Genomic DNA, 27,584 nt, shown 5'->3' with positions numbered 1-27,584 from the left:
TATCCAAAATGGAGCTGACTAGATTTACAACCCTCTGCAGCTTCTTCCAGTCCTGTACAGTAGGCCCTCGCCCCATACCAGACAGTGATACAGCCTGTCCAAATGCTCTCCACGGTACATCTATAGAAGTTTTGAGTGTATTTGTTGATATGCCAAATCTCTTCAAACTCCTAATAAAGTACAGCCGCTGCCTTGCCTTCTTTATAACAACATCAATATGTTGGGACCAGATTAGATCCTCAGATATCTTGACATCCAGAAACTTGAAACTGCTCACTCTCTCCACTTCTGATCCCTCTGTGAGGATTGGTATGTGTTCGTCTTACCCTTCCTGAAGTCCACAATCAGTTCTTTTGACCTACTGATGCTGAGTACCAGGTTGTTACTATGGCACCACTCCACTAGTTGGCATATCTCACTCCTGCACACCCTCTCGTCACCACCTGAGATTCCACCAACAATGGTTGTATCGCCAGCAAATTTATAGATGGTAATAACCCATCTGATAATAAACCTGATTCTGATAATAAATATTTCACATCAGTCTTCATTGCCAACACTAGCAGTATGGTGGAAGTTCCAGGTTTTGGGGATCATGAAGTGTGGGAAGCTACCATTACTAGAAAGAAGGTTCTTGGGAAACTGATAGGTCTGAAATTATATAAATCACCTGGCTGGAATGGTGTACACACCTGAGTTCTGAAAGAGGTGGCTGAAGAGATTGTGGAGAGATTGCTAATGATCTTTCAAGAATCACTAGATTCTGGAGTGGTTCTGGAAGACTGGAAAATTGCAAATGCTACTCCACTCTTCAAGAAGGGAGAGAGGCAGAAGGAGGGGAACTATAGGCCAGTTACTATGACCTCAGTGGTTGGGAAAATGTTGGAGTTGATTGTTAAGGATCTGGCTTTGGGGTAACTGGAGGCACATGATAAATAGGCCCAAGTCAGGATGGTTTCCTTAAGGAAAAATCTTGCCTGACAAACCTGTTGGAATTCTTTGAAGAAATGACAAGCAGGATTAACAAAGGAGTTTACTTGTCAGAAGGCCTTTAAGAAGGTGCCACACATAAGGCTGCTTAACAAGCTATGAGTCCATGGTATTACAGGAAAAATTCTAGCATGGATAAAGCAGTGACTGATCGGTAGAAGACAAAGAGAAGATAAAGGGACCTTTTCTGGCTGGCTGCTGGTGACTGGTGCTGCATCACAGGGGTCTGTGTTGGAACCAATTTGTTTTTCCATTATATGTCAATGATTTAGATGATGGAATTGATGGCTTTATTGCAAAGTTTGCCAACAGTATGAAGATAGAGGGGCAGATAGTTATGAGGAAGTAGAGAGGCAATAGAAGGATTTGAACAGATTAGGAGAATTGGAAAGAAGCAGCAGGTGGAATAGAGTGTCGGGAATTGTATGATCATGTACTTTGATAGAAAAAAGAATGGAAGGGTTGAATATTTTCTAAATGGAGAGAAAATACCAAAAATTGAGGCAGAAAGTGATTTTGGAGTCCTTTTCCAGGATTTCCTAAAGGTTAATTTGCAGGTTGAGTCAGAGGTGGGGAGGTCAAATGCAATGTTAGCATTGATTTCAAGAGGACTAGAATATAAAAGCAAAGATGTAACATTGAGACTTTGTTAAGCAATGGTGAGGCCTCACTTGGAGTATTGTGAGCAGATTTGGGCCCCTTATCTTAGAAAGAATGTGCTGAAACTGGAGATGGTACAAAGGAGATTCACAAAAGTTATTGCAAGATTGAATGGCTTGTCATATGAAGATTGTTTGATGGCTCTGGGCCTGTATTCACTAGAATTTGGAAGAATGAGGGGTGATGTATTTGAAATCTATTCAATGGTGAAAGGTCTTAATAGAGTGAATGTGAAGATGATGTTTCCTACAGTGGAAGAGTCTAACACCAGTGGACAAAGCATCAGAATATAGGGGTGTCCTTTTAGAATGGAGATGAGGAGGAATTTCTTTAGCCAGAGAGTGGTGAATCTGTAGAATTCTTTGCCAGAAACAGCCATGGAGGCAAAGTCTTTATCTATATTTAAGGCAGAGGTTGATAGATTCTGGACTGGCAGGAGATTGGAACTGAGAGGAAAATTGGATCAGCCATGATGAAATGGTGGAGCAGAATCAATGGGCCAAATGGCCTAATTCTATTCCTATATCTTCTAGTCTTATAACAGAAGGCATGGTTTTGTTATGAAAAGCATGATGATCAGTTGGAGAGAAATGGAAGTGGGTGTCAGTAGTCCCGCAAAGTATAGTTGGGAGCTAAAATACAATTCCCTAGCATCGCTAGGTCTATTAAGACTAGATCTTATCTGGATAAGCATTGAGATCACAACAGCACAGAGGTTGTTGTGTCATTCAGTACCTTCAGGATCCTGTACTTCCTTCCTGATGATAGCAATGAGAAGAGGGCATGTCCTGGTTGATTGTGGGGGGATGGTCCGTAATGATGGATGCTGCCTTTTTGAAGCATCACTCTTTGAAGATGTCATGGATATTGGGAAGACGAGTGCCAATGGTGGAGTAGGCTGAGTTTATAACTTTCTGCAGCTTTTTTCGAGCCTGTGCAGTGGTCACCCACCCACTTCCATACCGGACGGTGGTGCAGCGAGTTAGAATTCACAAAACGGTGTAACATTGTCTCACTGTATTCCCACTTTTCAACTCTGAGAATTCTCATCCTCCTGATTAAGTTTAGTATTTAACTATATCTTTAGTATTTTATTCCGATCCGTGAAGACAGAAAAGGTATTTGACAAGTCAGCTATTTATTTTAATTTAATTGCAATTTCACAGACATCTCCTGTCTGTAGAAATAACATCTTTCTGTGATTTGCTAGGAGTGTGAGTGAAAAATGCTATTTTTCCCAAAACGATTGCCATGGACTTTTCATTGAGACTGTAAGGTGGCATTTTACAGCACAAGGGTTTCTGTCACTTCACTTCAAGTTGGTGACTGACTTATGATGTTGTTTGAGAATTCAACAGACAATTTTGACCATTCCCATTCAGCTTCAGTTCTCTATGTCCTGATGATAGGTCGTTCTTCATTGGAACATTGAGAAGGATGCACAACTACCCTCACAATCTCTTTCTTCAGGTTGACTAAGGCAAGGTGAAACAATACTATTGTGTATTTTGTATTTGCTCGCATGAAACCAAATGTTAAAGGTGATTGGCTTTTCAGTCTAGGATATGTATGGTATATAAAGATAAAGCACAACTCATTCTGTCTTCTCCTCTAGAAGTGGAAAAAATCACACAAGAAAAGACAAAGAGGCTCCCCAAGCTTCCATTTAAAGCCCTGTAGTCACTGGATTGTTATACAGGCCAGCCAACAAGAGACAGAGATCGGGAATGGGAGGGTCAAGCTCCAGGTAGGTCGAAAATTACACACATTGTTTCTTCCCAGCTCTCCTGCATCAACAAAACCTGCCAGAGCAGAAGCCTACAGTGCTCAGCTTTCTCTTTACAACAGGATAGTGCTGGCTCTTCGATGGGCTAAATCCCTTTTGATTGTTTTTGAGATGTGGGTATTGACATTGAGAACAGCAGTTATTAGAAGTTCCTAACAGCCTTGAGTATGTAGCTGGGACCTGCCTTCTTGAAAAGCTGCATCCTGGATCAATCTGATCCCATCTTGTGGCCAGCTCATGATTTCATCAAGGTAGACCTGGTGACATTAAAGGAACAATGATACCTTTCCTCAGAAGCATGGTGCATGATGGGGATGAAGATACATGAGGAAATGTTATCTCATAGTAAAACCCTGATTATATGGGATAATCAAAACAGTGTTAACAGTCATTCAGCTGAAAAATCTCCAAAGAAAATCTATCAACTTATCCTTAACTCTATGACAGTAACATGGCTCAATTCCTCACTGATCAAATATTTGACAAGACCAGAGAAACGAAAACGGTGGCTACAAGAGGAGGTATGGTATCCACCAGTGAGTGGCTTGCCTCTTCACACCCCAAAGACCTTCCACTACCTGTGAGGCAGAAGTCAGATGCATGCAGGATTACCCCTCACTTTCCTTTCATGAATCAAGCTCCAGCAGCACACAAGAAGTTGGACTGGTGCACCACCTGCTCCCCAAAACAGCCACACTTTCCACCAGTACCACACAGAGGATGAAGTGAATGCCACTTGCAAGATTTAATGATGCTGCCTGTTTATGCTATTCTCCAACAAAATGTCCACAAAGAGATTGAACCAGGGTTTTACTATGAGATAGCATTTCCTCATGTTTCTTCATCTCCATTATGCACCATGTTTATGAGGAAAGATATCATTGTTTCTTTAATGTCACAAGGTCTACCTTGATGAAATGAAGGCATTGCCCTGAGGGCCAGTCTACTCAGAGGGATGGATAACTTAATGTGTCACAGGAAGGGAGAAGAACAAGTGAAGATGCAAAAGAAACAAACACAACCATCATTGTTTAGACCACAAGACATAGGAGCAGAATTAGGTCATTAGGTCCATCGAGTCTGTTCTACCATTTCATCATAGCGGTATTATTTTTCTTAACCCCATTCCCCTGCTTTCTCCCCATAATCTTTGATGACCTTACTAATGAGGAACCCCTCAACCTCCTTTTTAAATATAACCAACGACATGCCTCCACAGACATCTGTAGCAATGAATTCCACAGATTCACCAACCTCTAGCAAAAGAAATTCATCTCCATTCTAAAGGGACACTCTTCTATTCAGAGGCTGTGACCTCTGGAACTAGACATTCCCAGTGTTGGAAACATCCTCTTCATCTCCACTGTAACTAGGCCTTTCAGTATTTTGTAAGTTTCAATGAGATTGCCCCCACCCCAACACTATTGTTCTAAACTCCCATGAATACAGGCCCAGAGCTATCAACCACTTCTCATATGTTAACTCTTTCAATCCCTGTGACATTCTTGTGAATATTCTCTAGTCCCTCTACAATACTAGCATATCTTTTCATAGGTATGGGGCCCCTAAATGCTCAGAGTACTTGAAGTATGGTCTGACTAATGTTGTATGAAGCCTCAATATCACATCCTTCCTGTAATATTCTAATCCTCTCAAAACAAAAGCTAACATTGCATTTTCCTTCCTTGCCACCATCTCAACCTGCAAGTTAACCTTTCGGGAATCTTACACAAGGACACCCAAGTCCCTTTATATCTCTGATTTATGAAATTGTTCTACATTTAGAAAATAAGCTATATATTTATTCCTTCTACCAAAATGCCTGGCCATACACTTCACTACACTGTATTCATTCTGCCACTTCTTTTCCTATTTTCTGATCTGTCCAAGTCCTTCTGCATAATCCCTGCTTCCTCAACACTGACATCAATGGAACACCACTAGTCACTGGCAGCCAACCAGCAAAGGAATAAAGAGCTGTTGTTTCAGGCCAAGACCCTTCATCTGGACTGATGAAGTGTCTCTGCCTGAAAGATCAGCTCTTTATTGCTATCCATAGATATGTACTGCCTGACCTGAGTTCCTCCAGCATTTTATGTGTATTAACATTATTGCCACTCTTTGCTTTCTGCCAGTCAGTCAATCATCTATTCATGCTGCAATCCTTTTGGAATGTTATCTTGTTTCCACTCTTCTGTGCAGCACCTTGTCAAAGGCCGCCTGAAATTCAAGTAAACAACATTTACTGTTTCTCCTTTGTCTATCCTGCCTGCTATTTTCTCAAAGAATTTCAACAGATTTGTCAGGCAAGATTTCCCTTGAAGAAATCATACCGAGTTCTGCATAAATTATCATGTACCTTCAGCTACCTTGATTCCTCATCCTTAATAATAGACCCTCACATCTTGCTCAACTATTGAAGTTGATCAAACTTCCCTATAATTTCCCGTCTCTTGCCTCCCTCTATTCTGAAATCTTTATTGAAGGATCATTACTACTGCTCCACAATCTCTTTAGCTACCAGTTTTACAGCCCTGGGGTGTAGACCATCCTGACCAGGTGACTTATCTACCTTTAGACTTTTCAGTCCCATGCACCTTCTTCTTGGTAGTCGCAAATACACTACCCCTTCCCTCAACACACTCAAATTTCTGGTATGTAGCTGAAGACTCCACAGTGAAGACTGTCACAAAACACTTATTCAGTTCATCTGCCATTTCTTTGTCCCCTGTTACTTACTTTTCAGTGTCAGCTTTCAGCAGACCTGTGTTAAGCCTTGCCTCTCAATTACTATTTACACTGCCTATAAAAAGATTTCAACACCCTTGGAAGTTTTCTGTTTTATTGTTTTACAACAATGAATGACAATGGATTCAATTTGGCTTTTTTGACACTGATCAACTGAAAAAGACTCTTTTCTGTCAAAGTGAAATCAGATCTCTACAAAGTGATCTAAATGAATTACAAATATAAACACAAAATAATTGATTGTACAAGTATTCACCCCCTTCAAGGCCCCATTCTGCTGTACAAAACTGCTCAAGCTCTGTCAGATTGCATGGGAATCAGGAATGAACAGCCCTTTTCAAGTCCAGCCACAAATCCTTAATTGGATTGAGGTCTGGACTCTGACTTGGCCACTCCAGGATATTAACTTTGTTGTTTTTAAGCAATTCCTCTGTAGCTTTGGCTTTATGCTTGATGTCATTGTCTTGCTGGAAAACAAAACTCCCAAGTCACAGTTTCTAGCAGACTACATCAGGTTTTCCTCCAGGATTTCCCCATTTTTTGCTGCATTCATTTTACCCTCTACCTTCACGCCCTCCAGGGCCTGCTGCAGTGAAGCATCCCCACAGCATGATACAGCCACCACCATGCTTCACAGTGGGGATGGTATATTTTTGATGATGTGTGGTGTTTGGCTTCTCATATTATTTAGTCTGACGGCCAAAAAACTCAATTTTTGGTTTCATCAGACCAGAGAACCTTCTTCCAGCTGACTTCAGTCTCCCACATGCCCTCTGGCAAACTCTAGCTGAGATCTCATGTGAGTTTTTTTCAACAGTGGCTTTCTCTTTGCCACTCTCCCATAAAGCTGCAACTGGTGAAGCACCCGGGCAACAGTTGTTGAATGCACAGTCTTCCATCTCAGCCACTGAAGCTTCTAATTCCTCCACAGTTGTCGCAGGTCTCTGGGCAGTCTCCCTCACTGGTCTCCCTCTTGCAACGTCAGTGAAGTTTTGAGTATGGCCTGCTCTAGGCAGATTTACAGCTGTGCCATATTCTTTCCATTTCTTGATGCTTGACAACTGGACTCCCAAGTGATATTCTGTGACTTGGAAATTTTCTTGTAATCCATTTCCTGACTTGTGCATTTTAATAATCTTTTTGCAGAGTTGCTTGGAGTGTTCTTTTGTCTTCATGCTGTAGTTTTTGCCAGCAGTTGGACCTTCCAGATACAGGTGTATTTTTACCTCTTGACTGCTCACAGATGATCTCTATTTAACTAATTATGTGACTTCTAAATCAGTGCTGATTTGGTGCGTCATATTAAAGGAGTGTGATTATTTAGGCAATCAATTATTTTGTGTTTTATATTTATAATTAATGTAGATCACTTTGTAGAGATCTGTCTTTTCTTTAATACGAAAGTCTTTCTCTGTTGATCAGTGTTAAAAAGAGCCAAACGAATCCACTGTGATTCAATGTTGTAAAACATTAAAACTTCTGGGGTGGTGGGGTGAATACTTTTTACAGGCATTGTATACATCTAAAAGGAAAGCAGCTTTTGGTTTCCTCTTATATTATTTGCTAGCTTCCCTTCATATTTATTGTTTCTCTTGTGACTTTCATTTCCCTGGTTGCTTTCTGCTTGTTTTTAAAAACTTCCCAATCCTCTAACTTCTGAATATTATTTGCTATATTGTATGTCCTTTACATTGCTTTATAGCTGTCTTGACTTACTTGTTCCTATGGTTGCTTCATCCTCCCTTTACAATGCTTCTTCTTTGGGATGAACTGATCCTGTGTCTTCAGAATTGGCTGCCAGTGACTAGTTGTGTTCTGTAGGGGTCTGTGTTGGGACTGCTTCTTTTTACGTAGCATATCAATGACTTGTTTGATGGAATTCATGGCTTTGTGGCCAAGATTGCAGACAACATGAGGATGATGGAGAGGCAGGTAGTCTTGAGGCCGCAGGGAGGCTACAGAAGGACTTAGATTAGGAGAATGGACAAAGAAGTGGCAAATGGAATATACTTTTGGGAAATGTATGAAAGTATACAAACGTTTGTAGACTATTTTCTAAAAAGGGAGAAAATTCAAAAATTTGAAGTGCAGAGGGACTCTGGAATCCTCGTGCAGGATTCCCAAAAGGTTTATTTGAAGGTTGAGTTGGTGTTGAGAAAAGAAAATGCAATGTTAACATTCATTTTGATCAGATTGGAATATATAAGCAAGGATGTAATGCTAAGGGTTTATAAGGCACTGGTGAAGCCTCTCAGAATATTGTTAGCAATGTTGGGCCCCTTGTTTATTAAAGGATATGTTGACATTGGAAAGGGTTCAGAGGAGCTACATGAGAAAGATTCCAGGAAGGAAAGGATTATCGTCTGAGGAGCAATTAATTACTGTGGGACTTCACTTGCTGGAATTTATTAGAATGAGGGGGTATCTCACTAAAAATTATTGAATGTTGAAAGGCCTAAATACTTTACATGTGGAGAGGATATTTCCGATGATGGGTGAGTCTAGGACCACTGGGCACACCGTCAGAATAGAGGGGTATTCGTTTAGAATGTAAATGATGATGAATTTCTTTAACCAGAGGGCAGTGAATCTGTGGATTTCATTGCCACAGGCAGCTGTGGAGGTGAGGTTATTGGGTACATTTAAGGTGGCGATTGATTCGTTCTTGATCAGTCAAAGCATGAAAGTTACAGGACGAAAGCAGGAGAATGGTGTGGAGAGAGAGATGGATCAGCCATGATGAAATGGCAGAACAGAATTGATGGGCCAAATGGCTTAATTCTGCTCCAATGTCTTATGGTCTAATTGTTGTTAAAATGTCCAGCTATTACACTAATAACATCCCTGCCAGTAACTTAATTTCACTGTAATACAGATATGTCCAATTTTATCTTCTCCCTCTCAAACTGCAGGATGTATTCTATACTGGTATTATGACTGACACCTCAGGGTTCTTTTATCTATGGGGCCCTTAATCAAATCTGATTGATTACACAACATCTAATCCAGAATCTCAATCAAAAGCTCTTTGAAAAACTTATTTTATACATTCTACAAATTCCTTCTCTTGTAATCCATTACCAAACTGATTTTCCAATAAACCTAAATATTGTAATCCCCCATGGCCAACACAACATTACCTTCTTTACATGCCTTTTCTGTCTCCCATTGTAATTTGTACCCCACATCCTTGCTACCATTTGGAGGCCTATATAAAGTTCCCATCAGGGTCTTTTTTTTCACCCTTTGTAGACTGCATCTTCTAATTATATGCCTTTTTTTGGTGACTATTTTTTTTAACCAATAAAGCCATCCCAACATCTCTGCCCAGCTTCCTTTCCTTTTGATATGATGTGTATCCTTGGCTGTTAAGCTCCCAACTATGATTTTTCAATGTTGTCTCCATGTTACTGAAGATAATTTCTTATCCCTTTCTAAACTTTGTCTTCTGCATTATTCTGGAGACTTTTGCAACCTCTCCTGGACTCTCCTTCCCTTTTATTTTATCCATACTTTTCCAGCCTGTTGAACCCACCCTCTACTATTTAGCTTAAAGCCCTAAACACAGCCCTGGTTATGTGATCCTGAATCCTGGACCCAGCATACTTCAGGTGGAGCCTACACCATCAGAACAGCTCCCTTTCTCCAACCCTGGTGCTAGTGTTCCACAAATTCAAACCCATTTCTCCCACACCAAACTTTATCTTTCTGATCTCATTAACCCTGTGCAAATTGCATGTTGCTCAGGTAAAAGCCAGAGATTAATATCTGTTTGTTTCTGCATTTTAATTTAGCCCCTAGCTTCTTAAAGTTCCCCAGCAGAAACTCTTCCCTTGTTCTTCTAAGATCGCTGGTACCCATGTGAACCACAAAAATTGAACCTTTCCCTTTTACATGCATAATTTCCCTGCAATTCAGATGGGACGTCCCAGACCCAGGCACAAGACAGATAACACAACCTTTGGGACTCTCAATCCTTGTGACCGAGAATTATTGCTGTGCCATTGTCTATATAATCACCAATTACAACTACATTTCTTTTCTCTTACCCTTCTTGAACAGCTCCATGAACCTTGTGCCACAATTCAGTTGCACATCTTCCCTACAGCCCTCTGTCTCATGCTCACAGGGAACATCAATCTCAAACAAGAGAAAATCTGCAGATGATGGAAATAGAAAAAGTAGAAACATAGAAAACCTACAGCACAATACAGGCCCTTCGGCCCACAATGCTGTGCCGAACAAGTACTTAATTTAGAAATACCTCAGGTTACCCATAGCCCTCTTTTTGTAAGCTCCATCTAAATGTTAAAGAGTCTCTTAAAAGACCCTATTGTATCCGCTTCCACCACCATTTCGGGCAGACCATTCCATGCACTCACCACTCTCCGCATAGAAAACTTACCCAACATCTCCTCTGTACCTACTTCCAAGCACCTTAAAACTGTGCCCTCTCATGTTAGCCATTTTATCCCTGGGAAAAGGCCTCTGACTATCCATACGATCAATGCTTCTCATCATCTTATACACCTCAGTCAGGTCGCCTCTCATCCTCCATTGCTCCAAGAAGAAAAGGCCAAGTTCACTCAACCTATTCTCATAAGGCATGCTCCCCAATCCAGGCAACACCCTTGTAAATCTCCTCTGCACCCTTTCTATGGTTTCTACATCCCTTTTATAGTGAAGTGACAAGAACTGAGCACAGTACTCCAAGTGAGGTCTCACCAGGTCCTATATAGCTGTAACATTACCTCTCACTTCTTGAACCCAATCCCACAGTTGATAAAGGTCAATACACTACATGCCTTCTTAACCACACAGTCAACATGCACAGCAGCTTTGAGTGTCCTATGGACTTGGACCCCAATATCCCTCCGATCCTCCACACTGCCAAGAGTCTTACAATTAATGCTATATTCTGCCATCATATTTGACCTACCAAAATGAACCACCTCACACTTATCTGGGTTGAACTCCATCTTCCACTTCTCAGCCCAGTTTTACATCCTATTGATGTCTTGCTGTACTTCTGACAGCCCTCCACTCTATCCACAGCACCCCCAGCCTTTGTGTCATCAGCAAATTTACTAACCCATCCCTCCACTTCCTCATCCAGGTCATTTATAAAAATCACAAAGAGAAGTGGTCCCAGAACAGATCCCTGAGGCACACCACTGGTCACCGACCTCCATGCAGAATATGACCTGTCTACAACCACTCTTTGCCTTCTGTTGGCAAGCCATTTCTGGATGCACAAAGCAATGTCCCCTTGGATCCCATGCCTCCTACTTTCTGAATAAGCCTTCCATGGGGTACCTTATCAAATGCCTTTCTGAAATCCATATACACTACATCTACTGCTCTACCTTCACCAATGTGTTTAGTCACATGCTCAAAGAATTCAATCAGGCTCATAAGGCACGACCTGCCTTTGACAGGTCAAAGTTATACACACAAAATTTTAGAGGAACTCAGCAGGCCAGTCAGCATCTTTGGAGAAGAGTAAACAGTTGACATTTCGGGCTGAGAAATGAAGGGTCTTGGCCCAAAATGTCAACTGTTTACTCTTTTCCATAGATGTTGCCTGGCCTGCCATGTTCCCCCAGCATTTTGTGTGTATGGCATTAATTTCAGACCTGTTGGGCAAGTTCAAGGGTTGAGACTCCTCCAGCACTCCCTCTTGGATCATCCCCTCCCCAAATGTCTCACACGCAGTCACACCCTCCAGGCCCTGAGCACCGAGTCCCTGATGCATCGCAGTGTTTGAAGCTCAGATTCCAGCTCCTCAAATTTGATTCCGAGTTCCTTGAATAACTCAGATGTGGTCACCAGAAACCAGCTCTCACATCATGCGCTAAAACACATCACCTCTTTTATTTAATTTGTTGTAATTTGATATCCTTATAGTTAAGTATGTAATCTACATTTCTATGCAAAAGTCTTAGGCACATGTATAGCTAGAGTGCCTAAGACATTTGCACTATACTGTATTTGTCAATGTGGAGCAGGGAGCAGTGTGGATTTTCTTGCTCTGTTTCGTGTGGGGGGGGTAGAGGGCAACATCATTGTCTGAACCCTTAGTGCCTAGGTGGCACATGGGGCCTCCACAAGGGTCTTCCATTTCTGCCGGTCTTTTGCTCTGCTGTTCACCGTTACCCAGTTCATGCCTACTTCCTTCAGTTCTGCTTCCACAGATCTCTGCCACGTCATTTTGGGCCTGCTGCTACTTCGCTTTCCCTATGGGGTCCACCTTAGTGCTACTTTTGCTAGTTGATCATTTGGCATACTCATTACATGGCCCAGCCATCTCCGTCATCTTCTTTTCATAAAAACCGGGGGTCTGGGGCTGGAATTGCATACATATGTGCATACGACCTTTGCACAATATTTTTTTAAATAACTGACCTGTTCTTATCTGCTGCATTTCTGTTTTCTTTATCAAAGCCTCTCGAGCCAAAGTCTTACATGTTAGACTACTCTGCTGACCAAGTCACACAATGGCCAATCCAAAATGGCTTCCGAGACCTTGGTCTCCTGCTCTTCTCACCAAAGCCTCTTGAGCCGAAGCCTCAGTTTAGTTCAGTACTCTAACTTGGCTATTCTGCCTGAAACTCACTCACAAGGAGATTTCAACTTTTTAGTGGTTTCACTCCCTGCACAATCTCACTCTTCCTATTCCAAACTCCAGTTTATATGGATAACATCACTAACTGTTGGTATGCATTCTTCTTAGTGCCTACTGAAAGAGTGTGGTTCTTTTTTGCCACACTCAATGAAGCTTTAGCCTGGGATCAAAGACAGTTTTCATTCTGTATGGGAATAAGCTCTCATGTCCACAATTGAGCTAAGGTTTGAAGATCATATTGTCCAAATTAGGCATAGGTGTGAGTGTGAATAAGTGCTTCTTGAGTGCCCTATGATGGCAAGGCCCATTGCTGTTGATGTTTCTGTGTAGACAGGTTTGGTGTACTAGATTTGATACCTGAGCAATGTTACGTCATGACGTGTAGATACCTGCATTGAAAGAGCTCAGATCTTCTATACTATATTCTGGAAGTTGCCTGGTCCTATCACCTTTATGTTGCATCTTAACTATTGTGTTTTCCATTTGTTAGTATCAAATTACATTGTAGTGTAGTGGTTAGCATAATGTCTTACAGTACCAGTGACCTGGGTTCAATAATAATAAATAAAATAATAATAAAGCTTAATAAGCTGGTAAGGAAGGCGGGCTCTGTCGTGGGCAAAGTACTGGAGAGATTAACATCGGTAGCTGAGCGAAGGGCGCTGAGTAGGCTACGGTCAATAATGGATAACTCTGAACATCCTCTACATAGCACCATCCAGAGACAGAGAAGCAGTTTCAGCGACAGGTTACTATCGATGCAATGCTCCTCAGACAGGATGAAGAGGTCAATACTCCCCAATGCCATTAGGCTTTACAATTCTACCGCCAGGACTTAAGAACTTTTTAAAAGCTATTATTAATGCTTTTTGAGATAGTGATTTAGATGTATATCATATTTTTTTACTGAGTTAAGTATTGTATGTAATTAGTTTTGCTACAACAAGTGTATGGGACATTGGAAAAAAAAGTTGAATTTCCCCATGGGGATGAATAAAGTATCTATCTATCTATCTATCTATTCCCACCCCTGCCTGTAAGGCATTTGTACATTCTCCCTGTGACCACATGAGTTTTCTCCAACAGTCTAAAGACATACCAGTTGGTAGGATAATTGGTCATTGTAAATTGTCCCATGATCAGGCTAGGGTTAAATTGGGAGATTGCTGGGCAGCATGGCTCGAAGTGCCGGAAGGGCTTTTTCTGTACTGAATCTCAATAAATCAATAATGTAGAGTGAAGTGAAGTCTTTGAATCTAGGTTCTGTGGTGGCACAGACCTGGATAATGAACAGCATGCTTGTGAATATTTCAGCCACGTCTTTAGCACTAACAATGGTGGAGGCTGGACATGTTCTGTGAAACAGTTTATCTCTGCACGCCCCCCAAAAAGTTTAGCTGTGAATCATCATTCAGAACTGCATATGCTGATACTAGATTATTGACTGTGGTAGAGCATATCAATGATTGAAGAATGTCAGGTCTGAAATGTGCTGTTCCCATTCCATTGATGCACCAGTCTGCAGACGGAACACATAATCTGCATAGGAACCTCTGACAGCCAATCCTCTTCTGCACCCTATCAAACAATTACTAGCGCCCCTCACAATATAGAGCTTCATTTGCTCCAATCACCCTTCACCAACTTCACTTGCAATATCAGTTCAGGGAGGCAAAGACTTTGACAATCTTGTTGGGCTGACAGGAGATTACTTGGTGAAGTAACAATGATGAACAGAAACAAAATGGCAGAAGTATGTGAAGATGCTGCTCTGCGGACAAACAGGTTGAGATCTAGTGCTCCATTAGTTAAATCAATGGGGTTTAAGCAAATTCAAAGCATACTTACCAATCAGAGGGTTGTGAAAGTGAATAAGCTGCCAGCACAAGTGGTGCTTGTGAACTTGGGATTTTAACGTTTAAGAGAAGTTTCGATAGGTACAGCAATAATAGGAGTATGGAGGGCAGTGCAGGTCGATGAGAATAGGCAGCTTAACTGGTTTGGGTATGGACTAAAAGGGCCGAAGGGGCTGTTTCTGTGCTGTACTTTCCTATGACTTCTTATTCTTATGCATATTATAATAACAAATTATAGATAGTTGTTGGATAGCAAATTGTAATAGCAAAGAGCACTTAGATCATTGAAAGTAAGGACTGACATGAGGATGTTCTGTGAATGTCATGCTATGAAATATAAATGGAAGTTGTTTCAGTTGTGAACTTTAACGGAACATATTTTGTTTCAGTGAACAGGTGGCAGAGACTGAGACCCGGTCATTCTTCAACCAGGGAGAACTGAGCGAACTAAAGTCTGATTTTGAAACCGGTGGGGTGGAAAAAGTTCAACCACTGATAAAGAAGAAAGCAACTGATCTGGATAAAACAGAGCTGAACATCGCAGTGACGGGAGAATCAGGTACAGGAAAATCCACCTTCATCAATGCCATGAGAGGACTTCAGAGCGATGATCCGGGAGCAGCTGAAGTTGGGACCACAGAAACAACAATGGAGCCAGCCGGGTACTCACATCCCACTCTGCCCAATGTTCGCTATTGGGACCTGCCAGGGATGGGAACTAAACAATTTCCAGCAGCTAAATATCTCACAGAAATGAAATTTGAAAGATTTGATTTCTTTATCATAATCTCTGGTTGTCGATTCAGAGAAAATGATGTAAAACTTGCCAAAGAGATTACACGGCTGGGGAAAAAGTTCTATTTTGTCCGCTCTAAGATTGATGCTGATCTTTATTCCATGAGGAAACAGAAGAAGGTTGTTAATGAAGAAGAGGAGCTGGAAAAGATTCGGAGTGACACTGTCAGGAGGTTGGCAGAGGCAGGGTTTCCGAATCCCACTGTGTTCCTGATATCCAGTTTAGAGCCGGATCAATTTGATTTCATTCAGTTAAATGAAGAACTCGAAGGTGATCTAAATAATGTAAAGAAAAGGATCTTTGTCCTGGCCCTTCCAAATCTCAGTGTGGAGATAGTTCAGAGGAAATATGAGATTCTGAAAAAACATATCTGGATGTTTGCAACACTCTCTGGGGGATTGGGAGCGGTCCCAGTTCCCGGTTTCCCTCTCGCTTGTGATATCGGAATATTGATTGAAGCCATTGTCCACTTCCGGAAATGCCTGGGTCTGGATGATGCTTCTCTTCGAAGACTGGCTAAGAGAGCAGGAAAACCTGTGGAAGAGCTGAAGGCGACAGTGAAAGCTCCATTGCTGGGGGAAATAACCCCAGATGTAATTGTGAGGTTAGGTTGGGGGGCTGCTGTTATTAATGTTTCAGCCCTGGAGTTCGCTCTCGACTTTGTGCCTGTCATTGACTCCATTTTTGGAGCAGGCCCATCATTTCTCATGCCTTACAAGATATTGAGTGCTGCACTGAATGATCTTACGGAGAATGCAGAGAGAGTGGTGAAAGTTGCCTTTGAAACTGATTAACTGGTCTGTAAAGGTATTGACCCAGTGAATTTGTATCACCATGCTTAATAATCTGATGACATCGCATCAAGCACCAAATCCTGCTGTAACTCTGCTCAATAATGTTCACTTCTACTGCATGCACTCCTGGAAATATTTCTTATTCAATACTAGGAGGCGGAGGGTTTGGGGAAAGAGTTCCAATCTGTAGCTTTGTGGAAAACCAGTGCAAGAATAACAAAGTGCTGTTCCATGAATTAAACTTTAAAATTAAACTATACCTGCCTTCTGAGGTGTACATAAAGGATGTACCCAATAAATGTTGGCCTATAGAAGGCACTGCTGGGTGGGCTATGAGGCAATAATCAGAAGCACCTTACATTATTCAGCCAACTACTTATTTAAAAATAGAACTACACAGGCCAGATGATAGCTGATAATTGAGTGCAGTTTATAGATGTGTGTATCAATTGAGATGTTGTAAATCATTGGTTGAAATATCAAGTGCCACCTCAACCAACTGTATTAACCTCTGATCATAATGATCGGGAAGACTTTCACAGCCTGTGTTAAGCGCTTATCAACTGGTTCAGTTTCACTTGCCTTCAAGAGAAACTCCAAATAATTAAAACAAATATTGTTTAAAAATTTGGCACAAGGCTTTTGTCAAGATCCAGGATCAATGAAGGGCTTGCATATTTAGATCTCATTTAAAATAGTCAAACAATTGTCTAATTCTCCCTTCTGCAGGTTCTGTGAGTTTCGTATGAACACTTCTGGTTGGCGTATATTACTGATACAGCACAGCAAGTCAGAGTTATTCTAAGTTATTTATTAGTACATTAATACATCACAAGGAATAATTAAAAATATTGCAAGATGATAGAATAAATTGCATAATATTGAAATAACATAACATAAAACTTTCCACCTTTATTGTAACTGTAAATTAAACTCAAGCAGTATTCTCTTCAACTGAGCTTAACTAATCCTTTATGATCACTTGGAGGAAATGGCTCTGGATGATACCAGTGCTGTGTCACATCCAATATCTCAAATTATTCCAAACCATTTCAAAAATGAAACTCACTCTCGTGACTTTATTGAAAATGCACCATTTGTAATTGTGCAAATTACATTCAGTCTTTTGCACTGCAAGTCCAATATTAGTAAATTTAATTATATTGCATCACCATATTATGCTTTTTTTTGTCAATCAAAAACTGAGGACTGAAAAGATCTTGCCCTAGTAACCACTTACTTGTCATGTCTGTTCTGTGGCTGTCCTCCCATAGAAACTCCATGGTAAAGAGATGAACAAGTTGTTTGCTTCTGGCTGAGCTATTCATTTCATGGATTCCTTCGCCCACCTGGTGTACAATAAAAGAAAATGTTCTCGTTGCTGAAAAACTGAAATGAAAGCCAGGTGAGGGAGATGCTCACCAAATCAGCCAGCACTACAGTGCGAAGGAAATTTCAAGATCCAAAGCAATTCTCTTCATTTGAAACGGCATCAAAAGTTTTTCAAACATTGCAATGATTCCTCCTTATATAGCAGATGGACACAGAAATCAACTTCAGTGCTGCAAAGTGTGAATTAATGTTATCTTTGGCTATAATCACCAAAACATAAGAAAATATTGTTGAATCAATGTAGAATACAGAGTAAAATATTGAAAAGTCTTAAGTAAACCGAACTACTTCATTTCTTGGCAATTAATTTGATACAATTGAAGTAAACGGTAGACATTATGACATGGATGCTAAGGAGCAAGCACTGAGTGTTCCCATGTTCTCTTCTCATACTTCAGTTTTCAGAGGAATTAGGCAGTCTCCAGCAGAGACATCGTGGCACCTGCTTTACACCATCTTCGCCATCGGGGCTGTGATCAGGAATGGTGCCATCAAGAACACAGGAGATTCCACAGATGTTGGAAATCCAGAGTAAAACACACAAAATGCTGCAGAAACTCAGCATGCCAGGCACTGTCTATGGAGAAAAATAATCAGTTGACGTTTATTTGATTTCATCAGATCCTGATGAAGGGCCTCAGCCCAAATGGCAACTGTTTATTCTTCGTAAATACTGCCTGGACTACTCAGTTCCTCCAGCATTGTGTGTTAGTGCCATCAAAGGAGAGAAAAATGATCTGGAAGAAGCCATATTCAGAAGGCAGCAACATCACACTCAATGCCAGCATAACCAAGGAACTGATCTTTACGAAGGAGAAGTCATGACAATACTTGTCAGTTGTAGTAACTACATCCCCAACTGACTCTCGTTCGTCTAGGATAAACTGGCGGTGACCCCACCAACCCTGTAATTGCGTTGGTGTGGATACTGTGTGATGCACCCCAGTATAAACCCACAACATAAAATATCAGACAGTGCACTTTAACTATAGTTTTTTTTAGTTGATGTATTCGTCTGTTTTTTTTTTCCTTTTAATTTTGTTAATCTTTTTCTTAACTATTTGATTTTTGACATTTATTATTAATGATTTGACGGGGGATTTTTTTCTTTTTGGAGGAATATCTCATTTCTCTTTTTGTTTTGTATAATCAAGATGGTGGTTCATTTTTCTTATCTCATATTTCCTCTTGTTCTTTTACGTCACCATTTCTTTTACTCTTCACGTTCTTCATCCCATAATGCCTTTTTGTTTCCTGTAGTGTTACTTTTATTTGTTTATGGGTTTTTTTCCTATTTATGATATGCTGATGTTTATTTTTTCTTACCTATTTCAGAAACTACTTTATGAAGATTGTTATAGTAGAATCCTTATTTTTTTTCTGGATTTTGGGTGGTCTTTTTTAACATATATTTTTGAAGTTGCCTTCTGGAGAAATGGGGGTAGATTTAATGTTATTTCTCTTTCTGGCCTTCTTTAGGCTTAGTCTTGGGCCTTTGTGGGTGGAGGGTGGAGAATCTTTCTATATTTTTAGTTTTCTCATTTGGGCTGATTTAGAACTACAAAGATGTCTGCAGTGTCGTCACCTCCGGTTCCTCCCTGAGCTTTTGTTCCTCTTCCGGGTTCATGAGTTTGCATTATGGTTAACTCTTTACAAACCAAAGTGTTGATTCTATGAAATTATCTCTCAGATTATTAATTTTGTCTCTTGGAATACAAATGGTTTAAACCATCCGGTTAAACGGAAGAAGACTTTTAAAGTATTCCAAAGACTGAATGCTCATATTATTTTTGTACAAGAATCTCACATGAGGCAAGAGGATAATCAACTTTTTTTAGGTTTTGGAAGGATCAATAGTTTCACTCGAATTCACATGCGAAGTGAGAGGAGTTTCAATTTTTATTGATTCCTTAATTATGTTTGTTCATCATGATGCTGTTTCTGATCCAAATGGCAGATTCTTGTGTATTACTGGGTTACTTTGTAATAAAAAAGTGGTTATGGCTAATGTTTACACTTGAAATGTGGATTATCCCAATTTTTTTTAAAGAACTTATTTACTACTTTCCTGGATCTAAATGACAATAGACAATAGGTGCAGGAGTAGGCCATTCGGCCCTTCTAGCCAGCACTGCCATTCACTGTGATCATGGCTGATCATACACAATCAGTACCCCGTTCCTGCCCTCTCCCCATATCCCTTGACCCCGCTATCTATAAGAGCTCTATCTAACTCTCTCTTGAATGCATCCAGAGACTTGGCCTCCACTGCCTTCTGGGGCACAGCATTCCACATATCCACCACGCTCTGGGTGAAAAAGTTTTTCCGCATCTCTGTTCTAAATGGCTTACCCCTTATTCTTAAACTGTGGCCTCTAGTTCTGGACTCACCCATCAGCGGGAACATGCTTCCTGCCTCCAGCGTGTCTAATCCCTTAATAATCTTATATGTCTCAATCAAATCCCCTCTCATCCTTCTAAATTCCAGTGTATACAAGCCCAGTTGCTCCAATCTTTCAACATATGATAGCCCCGCCATTCCGGGAATTAACCTTGTGAACCTACGCTGCACTCCCTCAATAGCAAGAATGTCCTTCATCAAATTTGGAGACCAAAACTGCACACAATACTCCAGGTGGGGTCTCACCAGGGCCCTGTACAGCTGCAGAAGGACCTCTTTACTCCTATGCTCAATTCCTCTTGTTATAAAGGCCAGCATGCCATTAGCTTTCTTCACTGCCTGCTGTACCTGCATGCTTGCTTTCATTGACTGATGCAGAAGAACACCTAGATCTCGTTGTACTTCCCCTTTTCCTAACTTGACTCCATTTAGATAGTAATCTGCCTTCCTGTTCTTGCCACCAAGGTGGATAACCTCACATTTATCCACATTAACTACATCTGCCATACATTTGCCCACTCACCCAACCTGTCCAAGTCACCCTGCATTCTCATAACATCTTCCTGACATTTCACACTGCCACCCAGCTTTGTGTCATCAGCAAATTTGCTAATGTTACTTTGAATTCCTTCATCTAAATCATTAATGTATATTGTAAACAGCTGCGGTCCCAGCACCGAACCTTGCGGTACCCCACTGGTCACAGCCTGCCATTCCGAAAGGGACCTGTTAATCGCTACTCTTTGTTTCCTGCCAGCCAGCCAATTTTCAATCCATGTCAATACTCTGCCCCCAATACCATGTGCCCTAATTTTGCCCACTAATCTCCTATGTGGGACTTTATCAAAAGCTTTCTGTAAGTCCAGGTACACTACATCCACTGGCTCTCCCTTGTCCATTTTCATAGTTACATCCTCAAAAAACTCCAGAAGATTAGTCAAGCATGATTTTCCCTTCATAAACCCATGCTGACTCGGACTGATCCTTCTACTGCTATCCAAATGTGTCGTAATTTCATCTTTTATAATTGACATAAATGTATATATGCTGATAATGGGTAGTGATTTGAATTATTGTTTGAATCCCCCAATGGATAGATCCATATCTACTCAAGCCTTACCAAATAAGTCAGCTACTCTTATCAACTCCTTCATGAATGATTCTGGAATTTTGGATATTTGGATATTTCTACATCCCAAGGATAAACTGTCTTAATTTTTTTTCACGTTTATCATTCTTACTGTAGAATTGATTACTTTTTTTATTGAGTCTCATCTCATCCCATTTGTGATTGACTATGACATTATTGCCATTTCTGATCATGCTCCAATGAAACTTTCTATTAAATTAATGCACACAGCTCCTAGTATTAGACAATGGGGATTGAATTTCAATCTGCTTCAAGACTCAGATTTTGTTAAGTTTATGAAGGAACAGATTGTTTTTTTAATTTCTTTTCAACTAATTTTAGAGAAGAAATCTCCAATGGGACACTTTGGCACACTTTTAAGGCATATATCTGTGGTTAGATTATTTCCTATTCTGTTGGTATGAAGAAATGTATTAAGAATGAAACATTATTATTGGTTGATAAGATCAAAGAAATTAATAAGAAATATTCCATCACTCCTAGCAAGGAGCTTTATAAACAGAGAGTTGAGCTTCAAATGGAACATAATTTATTACTTACATCCTTGATTGAAAATCAATTAATGAAAACCAGAAGTGAGTTTTATATACATTGTGGTAAATCGGGTAAATTATTAACTAATCGATTGAATACAGCCTCGGTTAAATGCCAAATCATTAAGATTCATAAACAAGCTGATAATTTGACAGTTAATCATGATGAAATAAACAAATCTTTTCAAGAGTTTTATACCTCTTTATATAACTCTGCTTTTCCCAATGATCCTAATCTCAAGTATGACTTTTTAAGGAAATTGAATTTTCCGAAACTATCACCCAAAGAATGTTTAATATTAGAAACTCCCATTACGGATGAAAAAAATAAAAGTTGTTTTTCATTCAATGAATTTTGGTAAAGCACCAGGTCCAGACGGTTATACAGTAGAATTTTTTAAAATGTTTTTCTTCCATTCTCTCTCCTTGGCTAGGTAGAGATTTTAAAGAAACAATTAGATTAGGTATATTACCAGAATCATTTCATAGGGCTTCTATTTCCTTAATTTTAAAAAAAGAATAAAGATCCTACTGATTGTGCATCTTATCGACTGATATCTTTGCTGAATGAAGATTCTAAGATGTTTTCTAAGATATTGGCAACTAGGTTGGAGAAGGTGTTACCTATAATCATATCTGTGGACCAAACTGGATTTGTTAAAAATCGCTATTCTTCTTTTAACATTAGGAGATTAATGAATATTGTTTACACTTAGTACTCCAGAATGTGGCATTTCATTAGATGCAGAGAAAACATTTGACAGAGTTGAATGGCCATATTTATTTACTGTACTTGAGAAATTTAATTTTAGTTCAACATTTATATATTGGATTAAATTGATATATCATACACCAGTAGCTTTGGTTATTACTAATAATCAAATATCTCCCTTCTTCGCTTATTTCGGGGCACCAGGCAAGGTAATCCTCTTAGCCCATTACTATTTGATATTGCTCTGGAAACTTTAGCAATTGCTATTCGAGAATGACCTAATATTTTTGGTATTACCTGCAGGAATGAGATACATTAACTATCATTATATGCAGATGATTTATTATTGTATACTTCTAATCCTGAGGAATCCAATCCCGCAGTTTTATCTTTGTTGGCTCAGTTTAGTAATTTTTCGGGTTACAAACTGAACCTTAATAAGAGCGAACTGTTTCCTTTAATTATGCAGGTTCCAATTTTTGGATGTTTACCCTTTAAATTGGTTACCAACTATTTTATATATTTAGGGGTTAAAATTACAAAAAAAACATAAGGATTTATTTAAGGCTACTTTTTGTCTATTAATTGATCAGATTAAACAGTTATTTACTAATTGGTCACCAATGTCTTTGTCATTGATAGATTGGATCAATGCTGTCAAGATGATTATATTACCTAAATTTTTATATTTATTTCAAGCGGTACCAATTTTTATTCCGAAATTTTTTTTTGTTAGTGTTGATTCTAAAATTTCTTCATATATTTGGCAGAATAAAAATCCAAGGCTAGGTAAAAGATACTTACAGAAGTCTAAAAAGGAGGGTGGACTGGCGCTGCCGAATTTTAGATTTTATTATTGGGCAATCAATATCCGATATTTGAAATTTTGGCTATGGGACTTGGATATAACTTCAAGCCCTCATTGAGTAAATCGCGAATGTAAATAGGTACAAGGGTTTTCACTGGGTTCTATTTTAGGTACTTCGCTTCCCTTTGCTCTTCCTAACTTGTATAAAAAATTAGATAATCCAATAGTTAAATACACTTTATGAATATGGTATCAATTTTGGAAATTTTTTGGGTTGAATCAATTTATTTTAGCAAGTCCTATTATATCTAACATTTTTTTCTATCCCTCTATTATGGACCAAGCCTATTTGACTTGGAAAACTAAAAGTATATTACGATTTTTTGATTTATATCTGGATAATTGTTTCATGTCTTTTGAACAATTATCTAGCAATTATAATTTACCTAGATCCCATTTCTTTAGATATTTACAGGTTAGAAACTTCTTAAATACCGTCCTTCCTACTTTCCCAAATCTATACTCTATGGATATTTTGGAAAAATTTTTAGATTTAAATCCTTTTCAGAAAGGTGCAAAAGCAACTATCTGCAATATAATTATGAAAATTCATTCAGATGTATCTAATAAGATTTAAAATGATTGAGAAAGGGAACTTAAGCTTACTTTACCTATCAAAAAATGGGAAAATTCTTCAACTAGTTAACTCATCCTCTATATGTGCTAAACATTCATTGATAAAAGTTCAAAGTAGTGCACAGAACCCATATGTCTGAGGACAAATTAGCTCGCTATTATTCTCATGTGATAGGTGTCACTCTGAGACAGCCTCTTTAACTCATATGTTTTGGTCATTTTCCTCTGAAAAAATGTTGGGAAGATATCTTTGACATTATTTCAACTGTATTGACTATTGATTTACAACTTCATCCTATTACTGCAATTTTTGGTTTATCAATGATAGAACCACACCACTTAACCTCTTCAGCACATCAGATGATTGCATTTCTTACATTAATGGCTAAAAGATCTATTTTGCTGAATTGGAAAGAGATTAATCCTCCCACCACATTTCATTGGTTTTCTCAAACTATGTTATGTTTAAACTTAGAAAAAAATCATAAGTGTTATATATGATCCATCCATTAAATTTGAAAAGATTTGGAGGCCTTTTATTCTACAATTTCACATGATGTGATTTGACTCTTTTCCAAACCTATTCTTTTGTGTTAATATGTGCAGGGAGGTTCGTAGGCAATGACACTAATGGCTCTCTTTTATTTTTGATGTTACAAACAGCCCATGTTCTTTCTTTAAACAGCAAACATGAGGAAATCTGCAGATGCTGGAAATTCAAACAACACACACAAAATGCTGGTGGAACAGTGCAGGCCAGGCAGCATCTATAGGAAGAAGTGTCCTGACAAAAGGTCTTGGCCCGAAACGTCAACAGTGCTTCTCCCAATAGATGCTGCCTGGACTGCTGTGTTCCACCAGCATTTTGTGTGTGATGTTCTTTCTTTTCTTAGTTTTTGGTTAGTATTTTTAGATTAGTTTTTTTTGGGGCGGTATATTTTCTTTTTTTTTCTTTTTGGATATGTTAATCCCTTTTTTATGTATTCTACATTTGTACTTGAACTATTTTGGGAGGTTCATTACCTTTGTATTAATTGAATATATAGTTATATATGTTAACCATTAACAATGTAATCTCAATAATTGTGCAGCAATATTATGTTATATCTACTATCTTGATATTAATAAAAAGATTGGAAAAGAAAAGAAAGCTTTTCCACTTTCTCCTGATGCACGTTCTGAAGCCCCCCTACTTCCCATCAGATCAAAAGCCTCTTCCGATGCTTCTAGATACTCAGTCAGAGAAGTATAGGGCTGGTTAGTTTTTATGCCTCTTACTACCTCAGCCGCCACACCCCTAAAACTTTCAACAAGTCACTTTTCTTCCTCAGAACACTGTCACTCACCTAGCAGCTGAGAGATGTGCTCAGCCCACGTCACATAATCATCTTCCCCTTTGGACACACATTGGCTGTCCCACCGCCATGACATCAGCACTAGTTTGAACTAACCCAAAGCCTGAGTCCACCATATTACCAAACTTTCTGCCTACGATCTCGACCTTACCGACAGCTTTAACTACACTCAACCATCGAACTAGCACTTCCTCCGAGGTATGCATATCTACCCCACTTAATACGGAGGCATGATTAACCAGTACATCCACAATATCACACCAGCGTTCAATCTTATCCGGGTCTATCTCCACTAATTTAAACCGGAAGAATTACACAGTATCCGACAAACTTCAAATCGCAGACTAGCAACCCACAATGTTGTAACTGCACCCCCAACTGACTCCCGTTTATCTAGGATAAACTGGCAGTGACCCCTCCAACACTGTAATTGCATTGGTGTGGATACTGTGTGATGCACCCCGGTACAAACCCATAACATAAAATATCAGACAGTGCACAATATACAAGTAAATGATTACACTTTATAATTATTTCTTTGTGATGCGTTAGCAGAAACAAATATAATAAAGGTGCCAAATCAGTAAATTTATCAGTTTTGTGCGCAAGGAATTTTAATGCATTAGAGTTCATGCCTCTGGATCCTCCACAAAGACGTCCAAGTCTCCGACAACCTCCGAACTGCCGAATCCCAGTATCCGCCATCCTGGGACTCTGTATGCTCTCCACACGTCTGTCCTGTTTGCTTGCCTGTCCGACCATGCGTGCAAAAACCCAGGTTCCCAGACATAAAAAAGAATAACACTTCTCCCATTGGACAGTAAACTCGTGATCAGTAATTAAAACCAAAACAAGCCACTGCCGAGAACAACAGAGACCCCATGTTACTCTACATTACAGAGAAGCCATTTTATTAACCTTAGCAGTTAACATGGGAGAGAAACTACTACTACACAGTCATCATTGAGCAATGGAAAGGGTGAGCAGCTTCTAGTTCTTGCACATTAACATCTCAGAGTATACTTCTTGGGTTCAACACAGTTATACAATCACTAGCATTAAAGATTATGAGGAGAAGGCCGGTGAGTGGAGTGAACGAGGGGGAAAAGGATCAGCCATGATTGAATGGTGGAGCAGACTCAGTGGGCCAAATGGCCTAATTTTGCTGCTATGTCTTATGATCTTACAGCTGCTTGCATTGGGAGTAAATTGTTGGAGAATCTTACTTGAACCATTCTGCTTATTTACAGATTTGAACATTGGAGTGATATGAGTGTTGTGATATACTTAGTTCTGTAATTATTTTACCAAATTCCAAATGTGTGTATTGTTGGTCCATAACTATGCCCCAACAAATTTACATGATTAAAACATGTGCAAATGTAACTTATTGGGACCTAATTTCTTTAATTCTCTTTGCAGTGCAGTTTCATCATACCACGTCAGATATCAAGCCAGTTGCATTGTATTTCAGATTGCTGCCGGATTGTGGTATCCTGTGTAGAAATTAAATTTATGACATACTTTGAATAAATTCTACCCTAGCTTATGCATGTAATAGCTACAAAGATTAAAATCAGAACCCTGCACGGCAGTCTGAAGGTTGTACAAGGACGATGTCATTCATTACATTGAATTCAAATGCAAGGTGAAGTATTACTGATGGGAAAACAAATGATTTAAAAAGTCATTAATTGGTTGGTCATGACAACCCAGAAATGTGTGACTAAGAAATGCTAAGAATTTAGCTTTTTTTTTGCTGGGGTGGGTTATTTTTTTTCAACATGCAGTTATGCCTATTGTTTTATGAAATTCACTTCTCTTTGATTAATCATTAATGGTTTATGAAATTAAATGTCATTCAAGAACTACATTTAATTTTCTTTGGGTAATGCACAGCAGAGATTCAAAATAACATTAATGTTTATAACTTAGTCTATCTGCCCAATGTATATATGCTAGTAAAGGTGCTTTCCGTGAGCAAATTTGACTCATCAGTGGCTCAAAGTATGGACTGGAAATCATGCAAATATTTAAAGTTATCACCTCAGGTAGGAGGGTCAAAGTAATCATCTTAGAGCTTCAGTAACTGGATTGTATTCTGTCAGATGTTGTTCTTTTTTAACCTTTCCTGCCTTTTATTTCTGTGTTGGGATGGGTTTCTCCCAAATGCTGTTTCAGGTTACTCAGCCACTGTAAGATGCCATAAATGCAGGCAAGTGATAGGATGTGTGAGTTCCAGCACAAGTTGTTTAGGAAGGTTATTTTCTGCAAGCTGCCATAAACTCAGTGGATCAAAAGGGTTCCTGATATTAGGCTACCTTGAAATAATGTCCCATGAG

The 27,584-nt window shown here is 39.4% G+C and overlaps 2 protein-coding genes across 2 annotated transcripts in view; both read left to right on the top strand.

Moving 5' to 3' along the window:
- Positions 1 to 27,584, top strand: part of LOC140734514 (interferon-inducible GTPase 5-like) — a 218,192-nt gene that overhangs the window by 39,556 nt on the left and 151,052 nt on the right. The gene's annotated exons all lie outside the window — the stretch shown is intronic.
- LOC140734000 (interferon-inducible GTPase 5-like) lies at positions 3,378 to 16,390 on the top strand. Its single transcript, XM_073057578.1, has 2 exons — positions 3,378 to 3,397; positions 15,055 to 16,390. The coding sequence occupies exons 1-2, from the start codon at positions 3,378 to 3,380 to the stop codon at positions 16,253 to 16,255; spliced, it is 1,221 nt and encodes a 406-aa protein (XP_072913679.1). The 3' UTR covers positions 16,256 to 16,390.

This window comes from Hemitrygon akajei, chromosome 10 (assembly GCF_048418815.1).
Source record: "Hemitrygon akajei chromosome 10, sHemAka1.3, whole genome shotgun sequence".
Classification (NCBI taxonomy): domain Eukaryota; kingdom Metazoa; phylum Chordata; class Chondrichthyes; order Myliobatiformes; family Dasyatidae; genus Hemitrygon; species Hemitrygon akajei.
This window is presented reverse-complemented; position numbering and strand designations above follow the sequence as displayed.

What these genes read in the sequence shown, in the direction of transcription:
- LOC140734000 (XM_073057578.1), top strand. Translation starts at nt 3,378, where the DNA reads ATGGGAGGGTCAAGCTCCAG. An exon ending in ATGGGAGGGTCAAGCTCCAG is followed by an intron (nt 3,398 to 15,054) that starts GTAGGTCGAAAA and finishes ATTTTGTTTCAG; the next exon opens with TGAACAGGTGGCAGAGACTG.